At 38.4% G+C, this 14,734-nt stretch overlaps 1 protein-coding gene across 3 annotated transcripts in view; it reads right to left on the bottom strand.

Annotated features, from left to right (window-relative positions):
- The window catches only part of MLLT3 (MLLT3 super elongation complex subunit), a 256,534-nt gene that overhangs the window by 162,923 nt on the left and 78,877 nt on the right, over positions 1 to 14,734 (bottom strand). The window contains exon 1 of one of the 3 annotated variants that reach the window (XM_033123722.1): positions 2,449 to 2,524. The exons of the other annotated variants lie outside the window; for them this stretch is intronic. Within the exon in view, the coding sequence (XP_032979613.1) occupies positions 2,449 to 2,509 (61 nt within the window). The 5' untranslated portion in view covers positions 2,510 to 2,524. Of the gene's footprint in view, positions 1 to 2,448; positions 2,525 to 14,734 lie in introns of those variants that run through there. 3 annotated transcript variants of the gene reach the window in all.

The following is a 14,734-nucleotide window of genomic DNA, read 5'->3' as shown; positions in this document are numbered from 1 at the left end:
CAAAGAAACATGTTCTAATTATCAACACCAGCATAATAAACTACCCTAAACTTAGTTTAAAACAACAATTGCCATTTTACTATTTTCCATGGTTTCTGAGTCAGGGATTCAGGAAGGGTTGGCTGTGCAGTTCTGACTCCACTTTTCTCGTTTGGCTACAGGCAGATGGTGGCTAGAAGTGGGAGCAGAGGCTTCTGGGGCAGCAGAGGGCTGGCTGATCCTCTCTCTTAGTCTTCTCAGAGCTGTTCCATGTGGTCTCGCCTCAGAAGATAATGGCCTCACGATAGCTGAACTACTACATGGTGGCTGCAGGTTTCACAAACGAGCACTGCATTCCAAGAAACCAAGAGAAGCTGCATCACCCGTTTTGATGTAGCTTCAGAAATCACAAGGCGTCATCTCCTAGTACTCTGGCTGAAACAGTCACAAAAGCCCACCTAGCTTCAAACAGAGGAAACATCGACCCCACCTCTTGATAGGAGGGTCAAAATATAATTGTAAGAAGGATAGGTGCTAAGAGACAATGTTGTGGAAATCTTTGGAAAATACACTTTGCCCTAGGACATATCCTACGTATGTCTCCCTGGGGCTATGAGAATAGTGGACTGCCCGATTCAAATCAAAAGCCAAAGACAAACTATATACTAAATCCCTATGACTCAGTATCTTCCCCACTCTTCCTTCTACCAATACCATTTTCCATCTTGACTACAACAGTCTAGCACACAGGGCTGACATAGGTCCTCCAGATGGCCTGTTATAAAAAGTAGATTCAGAAAAATTACTTATCCTAGCGCATACAGAAAAACTACAGGCAATCACTCGACTCTCAGTTGCATTATTTGCAACTCTCACACCTCCAACATTTTCCCCCTACAATCAAGGTCCAAAAACCTAAGTTCCATTACAACCCTACCAATAATTATTAAGTACTGTTTATAACTATTTCAAATCAGTCTTTCATTGTTTTGGTTAATTTCTCATGGTAACACACACACACACACACACACACACACACACACACACACACACTTTCCTTAGCCAAATGTGAATGGGTTGTTTTTTTTTTTTTTGATAATTCACCAGTTATGGTTCCTGGTATCTATTCACTAGTTTGAGTGCCAAGGAATTACAATATTTCCCTTTCTACGTCCACAAATCATTTGATAAGTCCCAAATTTTCATTCAAATACAACATTTTTAGGTATCTCATTTACTTTAATGTTCCCACATTCTCTATAAACGTAATGGAAAATAAAGGAAATTCCATACAATAAATATTTATGGAACACCAACTGTATGCCAGGCCGTCTGCCACATGCTGGGTCACAACGATGAGTAAGGCAGTCTCCTTCCCCTTACACAGCTAAGCATCTAACTATGAAGGCAAATTTGTCAACAACCACAACACACTTCATCATAAGCAAGCCACCTTTAAGGCTTAGGAGATTCCGCTAAAACCAAACACAAAAGCGATTATTTTTAAGAAAAAATAGGTGAGTATTTGCCAAGAAGAAGATAAAGGGCGCTCATTGTTGGCAAAGGGAAAAGCATAAGCAAAAAACCCAGGGTCTCGAGAATGCACAGCTTGATAAGGAACCACAAGTGAACTTGAAGTATGGTTCCTGGTACCTGGCTGTTTGCAACCAACCATGAGGCTAGAAAGGTAGGCAAGTGAAGTCTGTGATGTGCCTTATGTTATACTGTGAGGAACTGAATTCTATAGGCAATAGACAGCCACCAAATACTTCTTAGAGGTAGAAAATCTTGAGGAGACCCATGTTTTCAGAATGGTAACTGGTCACAATATGGAAAATGATTTGAGGGAAGGAAGCCTGGAAGTAGGAAAAACTAGGTTCAGGTGAAAGAACAGGAGGGCCCAGCAATGGAGTGAACAAAACAGATACAATCTGGTGACTGATACTTTGAACGGGGAGAAGCGGGAGCGGGGAATCAAAGCATCCTGTCAGATTGAGAATCTACAGAAGTTGGTGAGGAGCATGTGTCAAAGTCAAATAGATCAAAGGCTAAGAGGAAGTAAACCGACACGACAGTGATTTTAAGCTTACTTTCTGCAGCAAGCTTGGTTCATTGCAGAACAACATCCACAAACGGCATACCAAGTGACAGAATATGAGCTAAGTACATAATCGTGAACTCAGGACTTTTCATCCTGGTGATCATCTTATTCACCTTATAAACGATTTTTCTCTCCTACGGAAACAAATCGGTTAAGTACAAACCAGAGGACCTGAGATGTCAGGGAACAAGGAACTTCAAAAACAAAGTCATAAAGAGGAATAACAGAATAAAAATGGAATCTGTACAAAATACACACATATAAGAGCAAAAATAACAATGGGCAGGGAGTAAGAACTTGAAGAGGTTAGGTCTGTCAGCTCTAAAATGAAAGCGTGCCCCTCACAGTAATTCCTGGTTCATTCTTACCTTGGCCGTAGCACTGCTTCCTCTGCCTCCCTTGACGATGTCTGAAAGGACATGGAGGCATGCGCTTCTGTTATTACAGACGAGAAACAGACCTGTTTGCACCAACCTAGGTGGGTTTTTTTTTTCCCTTCCCCTTTGCTTCTATATCTTCACCTTGGGAGGCTTGTGTTACGGGTTAGCAGTAGGCCAGGCATGTAACATTAGAATATCTCCAAGCATTAACTGTTCATATTAGCTACTAGTATTAGATACCACCTATGCCTGGCCCCAGCTCGGCCATTTTTCAGCTCTTTTTATGTGACCTGAAATGTCCTTCTTGTCCATCTTCATATTCCCAAAGACCGCAAGGAAAACATGCATTTCTGTCTTGGCGTCTCTGAAAAATGAGAGACAGTGGTCACCAACAGTGGCCAGTGTTCCAAAGTCACCTGCCCTGCTTGTGTAGGAAAAGTCGCTGGGGAGCTTTCTGGGGCCACCGGTGAGACTGCTGGCTCTCCCTTGCCTTGCTCTGCAGCCTCTCCATCCTGAACACAGTTTCCAGAGCCATAACCATTGAGTAAATACTATGTTTTTTTACCTTTTAAATATTAAACAACCATACAAAGCCAGTCTTCAGTGAAACATGTTGTTGGTATAAGGATACAGATTTCTGGCTTTGAATCACTTCCAGTTATTATACATTCCAAATCACATGCCAAAATTTTAATGAACTTTCAAATTTACATTTATGAAAACAGACCTTGGCACACATAAATGGGTTATTTTTCCATATCACTTTTCAAAAGGTTCTTCATAGCTAAAATGATTCTGAGCTGTCTTCTGTCATTCAAGATGAACTCTACAAAAGAACTAAGTGTTCTTACTTTCACACTAATTTATTCTACATTGGTTTTACTCAGCATATGGTAAGCATATGGGAAAGAGAAGTGTATCTGGAAGCTGTTAGAACTGCATGTAATCAAAATCTACCAGAAGAAACCTAATTTGATTAATTGAAAATTAAAGTAGTAGTTAATCACTTGCTATTTGGAGGGGGGTGTATCACTTAAAAATGAATCTGTCTCAAACACATAAAATTCTCTTTGTTCCAAATCAACACTTCCTATTCAATTGATAGTAGCCAGAGTGCAATCACCCCTAAAATCTTCAATAGGTAGGTCTTGGCTTAATGCTAAAGTGAGTGAGTAGCAAATTTTAAAGACAGTATCTACTTTTGGCAAAGAACCCTGTTCCTGAAAACATCACTTTAGCAGCTAATTGATCTTTAAAAGGAAAAAAGGCGCAAGCTTAATCCAGGTCAAGTTTTCACTCATATCTAACTCTAAGTTTTAATGCTCATATACAATCTACAAGTTCATATAACCTGTTAGTAGAACAACTTCAGCAATTTACTTTACAAGGTACCAAAAGAATATCAGCAACGGATGAAAAGCCAAGGGACTGTTTCTTAAGCCTAAAATTAAAATTACCTGCTCTGAATGACCAGGGCCTATGCTCAAATATAAATCATTTTTTGAAAATGACACTGGTATCACTACAAAAAGATATTTACAGTAAGACCAAACTTGATATAACCTTTCTAAAGCTCGTCATAAAACCAGACCCTTATGAGTTTCCTCCTTCCCGCCCAAACCTCTGTATAACACAGTAATCAAAACCAAAATTAATCCCATGTTCAAAGCTAGCAGATGATTTCTCAGGATTACCCAATTTCCTCCTGCCCATGCATGCAAGATTTTGCTTACTAACTATAGTAACTTCGTGGTCTTCTTCAAAGGCAGAGCAGCAGTATTAAAAGAAAATTAACCAATCTCATAATGCCATGGAATCTATTCCCAAAATGAAAGGAAAAAAATTGAAAACTTAAGCCAAGACAATATGTAAGTCAACACATTCAACATTTTAAAATGTAAAATCATAATAAAATAAAATTAAAGGGAAAAGTACATTTTACAACAAGAACATATCGATTTAAATGAAGTATGCCTAACAGCTAGGCTAAGCATTCAAATATAACACAGAAGAATAAAAGAAAGCAGCTTCCATGGGGGGAGAAGTAGGCATACTGAGCCAGATCATTAATTTGTAACATTAGGATATTCAAATTTACATTCCCTGCTGCTTAATGCAAAGAGTGAGGTTCTATTTCAATGTACCACAATAAAACAGTTTAGGTTCTACTACTGACCAGAATCACAGGACCACGCCTTCTGAGACTGCTCTAAATTTTAAATATTTGCAACTTTTCTGTCATAAAGTCTATTTGTTTGTATTGGTTTCACAAAATCCCAGGTAAATGAAAAGCCCACAGAATGCTTGAAATGCACAAGTAATAAACGACAACAGATCTATTCCCTTACCTTTCCCCCACATTCCACCCTTCCTCTTTTATAAAGAAAAATGTCTTCAGTCTTATCAGTTTCCTTTCACAAACACTCTGCCTCATGTATCCTCCAGAGGCCCATCCACTAAATGCAGAATGAAAGTGTTTACTGATGGGAGAAAGAGATAGGGGAAGGACACTGCCCCAGAGCCAACACTATCTTCCCAGGATCTAGAGACCTAAAGAGAAGAAATTCTAGTCAACAAAACCCTAGTCATTGCTTCAGTGAGGAGCTGAAAGTAAATCTTGGAGGTAAAGAATGAAGAAGACAAAAGATGGTTAAAGATGCAGGCTAGAAGAAAGGATGAGACAGATAAGCACAAGCTAGCTACTGCTTTTCAAAGTCAGACTTCATACAATTCAAGTTTATAGAGACTAGCCTCTTGAATTAAAAAGACCGAAACAAAATAAAAAGTAACACACTTTAAAAAAAAATGTTTTAAATCCAGATGGCAAACTATATTTGGCATGTTCACTAATATAAGTATAAAAATAAGTATACAGACCCCATAGGTCCAGCTAAAATAATATATAACTATGGATCCCAATCTTACTGTACACAAACCATTTCGATTTTATGGCATCACTGATTCATAGGGCGGTCATTTTTCTATAGCCTCAAGGAACTAGTAACCAAAAGAACACAGTACATGATTCCATTTTAAATAGATTCATTTTAAAAGTCAGGTGATTTTGTATAAAGAGAGGGGTGATGAAGACGTGACAGGAATTACAGGCCAGAATAAACCAACGGGAATCAGAAGAACGAGGGCTCTGCTGTTTTCGTGCAAGAGAAATATCTACTGTATTGGGCTCCACGTTTTTCCAAGTGTGCACCACGGTCACAACAGTTCCCATTTCATGAAGATCTAAATGAATACCAGGTCTGCGTGGCCTCTTCCAACTCTCTCCATTCACAGTGCAGACCGAGTCCCCTGAACGTCTGGTAGCACAATCACTGAGGCCTACCTAAGCTTGTCCTCTAGCTTTTGAGCGTGTTCCCTAGGGGAAGTATACTTATTAAAATGTGTGCTGAAAGGAATCTTTACTCTCTTCAAATTTCAGCTGAAAATAGCGGGAAGAAGCGTTTACTGTATTGTTTGTAATTCTTCTTTGTCTCCAGATGGAAGCGGCTCTCACTCTCCAGGAGGGCCCAGTCTGCGTCATTAAAACACCTGGTTGGAGGGTGGTTTCCCCTCTACCTTGATTTTTCTCCTGAGACAGTATTCATTCCTATCTACACTTGAGGTTTTGGTTGTTTCTGAGCATAAATAATTGAAATACTGTGCAATACCACGTTAAACACAGCTCAACACTGCAAGACTGTAATTATACCACAGCTCAAAGCATTTCTGTGATGTACATATCAATACATCTTTCACTAAAATACAACTCGTATCTTTTATCACATACATCTTTGAAAACAGATTATAACTCTGTTTCATTAACTCCAGATACTTGTTTTTACATTCTGCTAAGTGATTTATGTAACTTTTATTATAAAATGAACTATCAATGAGAACACCGTGCCATGACCAGAGTTCAGAATTTTAAAAACAACTTAATTCGAATCTGATATGCACCACTTACAAATTCGGGCAGGCCAGTTGGCTTCTTTGAAGATTGGGGTCCTCATCTAAAGATGACAATATCCACATTACTTCCTATTTAGCTCAGGTAAATTATGAGGGTGAATTGTGAAAATATACCCTAAAATCCTAAAATTTATATACCCTAAAATCCTACACAAAACCATAAAGGAAAGGACTGACAGCTTGTATTACATAAACACTTAGTATTTCTGTATGGCAAAAGACAAAGGCACCACTATCGAATGGCAAACTAGAAGAAAATATTTGCAACACATCTGACAAAGGATTAATATCTCTAAAGAATTCCAACAATTTGATAAGCAAAAGAATTCAAGAGGAAAAATGAGCAAGGAATAGAAGAAATGCAAATAAATGAAAAACATATGAAAAGATGCTCAACCTCACCAGTAGGCAGAGAAATGAAAAATAAAGATTAATTTTGCCTAAAATTGATGACAGTTAATATTCAGAGTTGGTAGCACTGTAAGGAAATAGACATTTTCATTTGCTGCTTTTTTTTTTTTTTTGGAGGCGGGAACATCACCGTCTACACAATCTTCTCGAAAGATATATGGTAAAATGCTATTTAAATTTTAAATCATACATCCTTTAATCAAGGAATCCCACTTTTAGTATTTATTCAACTGAACTAAAAAGACCAGTATTTAAAGATATATGCTCAGGGATATTTTCCCATTACTGTTTAGAAGATCAAAAACTGGAAATATGGTTGCCATCAAGAGCAAAAAGGCTGAATAAATCACAGTTGATTCTCTCTATAGAATATTATGTAGCCATTAAAAATAATGAATTCTGTCCCCGGTGGTATAAAATGAAGTAAAAATCAAATAGTTTTTACCAAAAAAATAAAATAAATAATAATGAATTCTGTATCTCTGCATCTACTGATCTCAAAATACATCCAAGACACATTTAACTAAAAAATTCAAGGTGGAGAATCATGTGGACTGTATTATCATGTGACTGGTATTATCTAGCAAAATATATCTATATTTATTTTTTAAATTTTAATGTTGTATTTTACTGACCATATGAGAAAGATATAGAACAAACATATCATAATGTTAACATTAGTCACCACAAAAGGTTAATACTTGAGGGGCTGTGTGTATGTGCACATACACGTGTACAGAGGGATGTTTATTAATTTCTGGGGTGACTGATTTGTGAAAATGAAATGTGTTACTTTTATAATTTTTTAAAAATTCAAGAAAAAATAAGTAATTAAGACCAAATGAAACTGATCATAACCAGTATTGGAAAGAATATATGCAAATAACATTACCATATCTTTTTTCAAATAGGAAAAAATAAATCTACCAAGAAAATTAAAGTATAACACAATGAGTTCTATGTTGGAAGCTTTGCAATACACTGTCTCACAATCCCTGTCCCTAACTATTACCAAAAGTACAGTAGAAAAAAGGTTAAGCTATGAAACCTCATTAAATACATCAGTTATAGATGCACAGATCTCACAGATGCCTACACACACACACACACACACACACACACACAATCTACTGAAAGGGAAGGAGAGGCAAAAGTTAGAAGAGAGGCACCTACTGTGTTTCCCAAAAAATAAGACCTAACCGGAAAATAAGCCGTAGCATGATTTTTCAGGAGGACATTCCCTGAACATAAGCCCTAATGAGTTTTTTGGAGCAAAACTTAATATAAGACCCGGTCTTATTTCCAGGGAAACATGGTAAGTGCTCAGGTTGAGGGCAAGGGACGGCAACAGTAGCCACAGCAGACATTAATAATCAATCACCACACTCTTCTCTGTGGCGCTGAGGGCAGCCTCAGAATTCCACTACTACCTCAAAGCTGGAAAGCAAAAGAAATCTATCTGCCCTTTCCCGGCTCAGAAAAGCAGATAGCCTAACTGACCTTGCTGGAGGAAAAAACCATCCAAGTCTGAGCTCATGATGACATGCACATCTCTGCCTACCCTTTCTTACCCTAGCACAGTAAGAGCAAGCTTTCAAAAGTACTACTTCAATAAATACTACTAAAATCTCATTTCTGATCTGCCTCCAAGAAAGTCTGCAATGGTACAGTTTTAGGGACTGTGGAACAATAGGTGTCTGTATCTGGCAGCTGATCTGAAGTGCCATTAACACACGTGTTTTCATTCCATAATAGACTTTTCTTAGAAGTCTGTATATGGCAGTAACCTACCAGCATGAATTGGTTATATCAGACACTTGCCCTTTTTGATAGGTTGGCACGTTGTCCTTACCTTAAACCAGGTGGTTTTCAAATTGTGACCTCGAAACTAGCAGCATCAACACCACCTGGGTACTAGCTGGAAATGCAAATTCTCAGGCCTCACCCCAAAATAAATGAATCAGAAACTTTGGGGTGGAGTCCAGCTCATTTTTTAACAGGATTTCAGCTTGTTCTGAATCTGATACCCACTAGAGTTTCAGAACCACTGTCTCAAACTATCCACGTAAAAACAGCAGCTATGTGCACACCTGTTTCTATCCCGCAAATCTGCAACGTTTGACAGTAAGAATATTATAACACACAACATCATTAAGTAAAGTTCACTTGTTTCTTTTTTTAATGAAGCTGATTTTTTTTTTCAAGAAACGTCATTTCAAGAGTCAATAACTGAGGTTACTAAATTAGGTATCATCATTATGAAAACTGCTTCTAACTTCACTGCCACAGACAAAGCACAATACATGACCAAATCTCTCCCATACTAACCATGTAGTTTGCAGAAGTTGCCTTTTGGCTAGAACTCCTGCTGTCTATGGCATCTGCCTTTTTTGCATCATCAGTTGTAAAATGACTTTACTGTACATACTTACTCCATTGGGAATTCAACAAACACAAATGATCTAACATCTACTATACATAAGACACCATGTTAAGAACAGCAAGTGAGGCCCTGATGGAAACAAATTTACAAACTAACTGAAAAGCCTGCAGAATGTAGCCGATGCTCCTAGCTCTCCCCCAAAATCTGTTCTCCCTCCCTTCCATGCTACACAGGATTTCCCAGCTTCCTTTGCAATAGAGTGGTCATATGAATAGTTCTTACCAATAGAATGTGGGAAGAGATATGACTTCAGACATCTTAGACGTCAGGCATCAGATATACTCCTCCTTCTGTCCTGCCCCCTGACACATGGACCTGGTGGCCACAGAGTTTCTATCATGCAAATGACAACAATGTGGCAGGGGATGGGGGCAAAACAACTTTGAAGGAACCTGGCTCTCAGAAGGCCCACAAATCCCCCAACCTGAATCATGCCCATCGGGACTTACACAAATGAGAAAAAGAATCTTTATTTAAATCACTGTATACTTAGGTCTCTGTTACAGCAGCATAGCATGGTATGACTCGTGGACTATATAAATCCTTATATACTAAATCCTTATATACCCAATACATAAGGGGCTACAGAGAGGTGCTCCCTACTGTAGAGGGCACAAGAGGGAAACCAAAAGTTGCAGGAGCTCAGTGGTGGAAAAGGTTGTCCCCCCCCCCACCGCCACCCCCCCCCCCAAGGAAAGTAGAGGGAAGACTTTGGAGAGGTGTGGCATTCATTTTCTATGGAGCAAGATGCCCCATTTGGGGTTGTGAGTCATAGTGGCCCTACTTACAGCTGTGTCTCCATCAGCACCAGGACTGCATTTCTAAAATCCTGATGAAACCTTCAGACCCTCCACCCAAAAATACAAGGGCAAAATTGTTCTCACACATAAAAATGTCCATACCATTTCAAGGGGCTTGTGGCCAGCCCCAAGTTCATGCACAGACCCTCTAATATAAAGGTCTGGTAGTTGGAGGTATGTCTGCAGCAAAAGGAGCTCGTGTGAATCATGTTCCTGGGCAACATGTGTTTTATAAAGGCTTTCACCTCAGAAAATGATGCACAAAGAAATGTTACTAAATACGTTAGGTCATGTACCATGGGGACATTATACATACTTGCAAAGAAATACAAAATAGAAGCAAAGCCATTAAGAAGGCTAACCATAAGATCAGCAGGAATCCCCAGACCCAGCCCCAGGTCTTTAGCGCTTGACACTAGCCCCGCCTCCGATCTCATCTCCTGATTCCTACAAGGCTTTTCCAACAACACCTATGATCCACATAAAGAAGGAGAAAGGAGCTCTATTACAAAAGCTTGGAAACCAATGTTTACACTAAACAGCTCTTCTGATCACAACCAGCACAAAAGAAATAGCAACTTTCTTAAAAATCGAGGTAGAACTGACATACAACATTACATTGGTTTCAGATGTACAACCTAATGATTCAGTGTCTGCAAATATTGCAAAATGATCAACGAAATAAGTCTAGTTAATATCCGCCACTTCTTCTTTTTAAATCATGATTAGTCCAATCTGATAGGTAGCCTCACAAAAATATAGAGAAAAGCACAAAACTCTATGTATACACATCCAAATACCTTAAATTACTGTTAGAGAGCTTCAACAGTCTAACTGTGCTCATTCCTGGGCTTACCTCCAAAACTTTCATTACCTATCAGGTCTCTCTCTCCTGTTATTGCTCACTTTCTGTGTCTCAGGAACATTATTTTATTAAATGATTGTCATACCAAGAAGGCATATACTGCTACAAAAGTTCATCTACTAGACTGAGCAGAAACATCTTTTTCTTTTTTGTCAAAACCTATTATAATGTTCTAGTGCCTACAGAGTGTGTAGAATCATTTCCAGATACAGTTGAACCAAAAAACAATCTGTGTTTCTCCTAACAGGGTACCAACTAGTTGCAATAATGTAGAAAGATTATGTGGGAATCTTGAATTGGGAACAGATTTCACCAGAATTCTGTTTCCAAATATCTTTTTAGCAGGTTCAATAGGCAGGCTAAGAGGTAAAAATCTTCGCCAAGAAGAATATATTATTTGAAAATGTGTTCTAATAAACTCAGTTCACACATTTTAAGTACTTACTAAATTTTCAATAATATGCCAGAAATTCCTTTACTATCCAGTTTAAGGATACGCGTTCCATTTTATTAATTAGCTATAAGAAATAATTATGCTTACATGGTATTTGTATTTTTTAAACTAGTCTAATTCGATTGGTTAATAAAAATTTATTTACTGTCTATGTGGTGCTGTAGATTTCCCCAGACTTTAAAAAGCTCATAGCCTAGTGTTAAACAATGCTTATTAGTAATATAATGTCATTAGCATTTCAGACAAATTTCCTTAGTGACCAAAATGGGGGGACATCAATATTAGTATTAAAAATACTGCATATTGGCTAATAGTCACTAGCTACTGTAGAGGGCTATAAAACCAACATCAGAACAGAACCTCACACACGTATTTCACAGTTCTATCCACTGAGAGAAACTAAACAGTGGCACTGCAGTAACAATGATTACAAAACGCACCCAGATTTTGGTTTCCAAATACTGTTTTTCAATAAAAGGAACCAGGGCCCTCTGGAATATTGGTTGAACCCAGGGCTGGGGTAGTGAAAATATAAGATGCACTTGGATAACATCAAGGGGGTGAGAAAATAAAGAAGCAGGGGAGAAAAAAGATGGAAACATGTTGAAAGACATAGGAGGCAACCTGCAGGAATTCCCACTGGCCAAAAGCGGGCACAATTTCAATAGCAAAATACACAACATTAGTATAACCCAAATAAATTAATATCCATGCAGCAGAGAGGTATAAATAAATGAGTAAACAAATAAAAAGCGAAAAGAAGAATTCCAATTAATGAGAAGAAATAAGGAAAATGGAAAATCACCAGCAGAATATCAAGTGGTGACTACTGCAGGCAAAACCCATGGATGGGTGCTATTAATAAAATAAGTGAGCAAAAAGCTGGAGCAGGAACAATGTGTCATGCAGTCTCAAAGTATCTCTGCCCAAGTATTCAGTAGCATAAAGAGAAGAAAAATAACTTTATAGCAATGAATGCTCACACTGATGTGTTAACCTTGTTCACCTGTGAGGTGAATTCTCTATCTCCTTCACTTGCTGGAAGTAAATAAAACTACCTAAGGACAATGACTTCTCATTCCTGAATAAAACACCCCAAGTGGTGAACCCCTTGAGTTTGGTAAAAGTGGCAAAGTGTCAGAAGAGAATGCTAGCCCATGGCCACAGCACAACAGCTACACAAAAAGCCAGAGGGGCTGGGGGGAGAGAAAAAGAAAGAGAGAGAAAGAAAGAGGCAACAGATGTGAAATGAGTTCAAACTCCCAAAATGACAAAAGAAGGAATTATTTAATTGTACCTCAAATCCAAGTCTCTATTGAGACTTCTGGTTTAATACCATATTACAGTAACTCTACCATAAAAGGAAGGTTTAACCTGCCAAAGAATTTTAAATGTAGACACTCTGGGCAGGAAGAAAAAGTAGAAAAATGTGTTCTCCAGTAATGTATGAAAACATACTCAATGCTTTCTGTTCTTTACATCAGTATTGAATCCTGGATGTAATGAAGAGAAATATCCTATTGTTCATGTTGCCATATGCAATTAAGACCAGCTAGAACTCATTAATTGCTGAAAAAAAACAACCATAATATTCTCATTCTATTTATCGAACACAACTTTGTATTCACGGTTAACAGCAATCTAAAAGAAGAGATGTAAGAAAAGAATAAAGTAGAAAAATGGAAAGGAACTAAAGGAAGAAAGATACCATTTAAATTAAGAGAAAATCATAAATTAATTCTGATTATCACAAGTTTTATAACACTGAAATTATGCTGTGGGAAGTTTCCTCATTAAACCAAATGTAAAAATGTAAAACACATTTATCTCTAGAATTCAGAATCAAATTTGATACAAAAAAAATATTTTTTTAAAAGAAAGACCTCCCCACTATCACCAGCAAACTGTCCATATTTTTAAAAGTATCACTGAAGTAGAGGAACAATTTCGATATAGAAACTTCTCTGATAATTCATACTTCGAATAAGACTGCCAAAGTCATCTCTCTCACCTTTGATAGCCACCAAAAAGAAGCATTAATTTAAAAAATTAAAATAACCTTGTATTGTACTTAGGAATCAATTGAATACTATTGATATTATTTGGAAGAAAGCAATGAAATATTTTAAAAATTAGTTGCTCCTTTCCAAAATACTGATATAACTATTCTGAACCATACTACTAAGGTCATTAATCCTTAGAAATACAATTATTGCTACTAATGTTGTTTTTTAATACTCTGTTTTTGATATTAAATTTGAGGTCACACGTGACATCTGTTCCCTCTTGTTTCAACTATCTAGGGAAGCTCTTGGCCAGCATGTGCTTCCAGGGGGAAATAGTAATCTTCGGTGCAGCATAAGAATAAGGGAAAAAACAAAAATAAATAAGTGTTGGCATCAAATTACAACTAAACTATAGAACAAGCATCATTGAGAATTGCCTGAAGTCTACTGAATAGAAGTCCTATAATTAAGGACATATAGAAGTCACATTGAGAGTGGTAGGAGGAGCAAAGACACAGGGGGATCCCACACCCCCGTGCAGCAGTTAAAAATCAGGAGGGATATCTCAGCTGCAGAGGTCCCCTCGGAGGAGCAAGGGGTCCCTGCCCACCCCAGGCTCCCCAACCCAGGGTTCCAGTGCCAGGAAGAGAAGTCCCCACAATTTCTGGCTGTGAAAACCAGCAGACTGCGGCTGAGTAAGATGGAGAGCAACTAGATTCCAGGTGCTTCTCTTAAAGGAACTGAGCACAGACTTACTTGCTTATGGACTAATTATCTCTGAGCTCCAGTGCTGGGGCAGCAGCTATCAAAATGTGTCAGGGACATACCAGAAGGAATTAAATTAAATTGTCTGGCCTCAGGGCAAGGACTGGAGGGGCAGCTTTCTCCCAGACAAAAGTGCTTGCAGAAGCCATTGTTCCTTTGTGGAACCCTCCCCCACACTCAGTGTGCAGATACAAGTGGGTGCCATATTTAAGTATCTATCAACCTGGCTAACACTGTTCACCCCTTCCCTAGTGATTCCCTGAAACCCTGTCTCACCCGACTTTAGGGCCCACCCAAGTCACTTTAGTGGTTTTTCCATACAAACAGCCTGTCTTGGCTCATGCTGCAGACTTTCCTTAAACCTCTCAAAGGTTCACAAATCCCTAATAAGCAGCATCTGGCCTCAATGTGCCCATACCTCTTGCTAAGCAGCCCCAAGCCCAGCATTAGTGGTAGCCAGCCTCAGATCACAGCTTAGCCTCTCCCACACACCTCCAGGCCTATCACAAGTGGCAACCATCTGCAGATCACTTTGTAGCTCATACCAAGTGGCCTTGGGCAAGG

This window comes from Rhinolophus ferrumequinum, chromosome 12 (genome assembly GCF_004115265.2).
Source record: "Rhinolophus ferrumequinum isolate MPI-CBG mRhiFer1 chromosome 12, mRhiFer1_v1.p, whole genome shotgun sequence".
In the NCBI taxonomy this organism is placed as follows: Eukaryota; Metazoa; Chordata; class Mammalia; order Chiroptera; family Rhinolophidae; genus Rhinolophus; species Rhinolophus ferrumequinum.
Note: the sequence above shows the minus strand (reverse complement) of the source record. Positions and strands in the feature narration are given on the sequence as shown.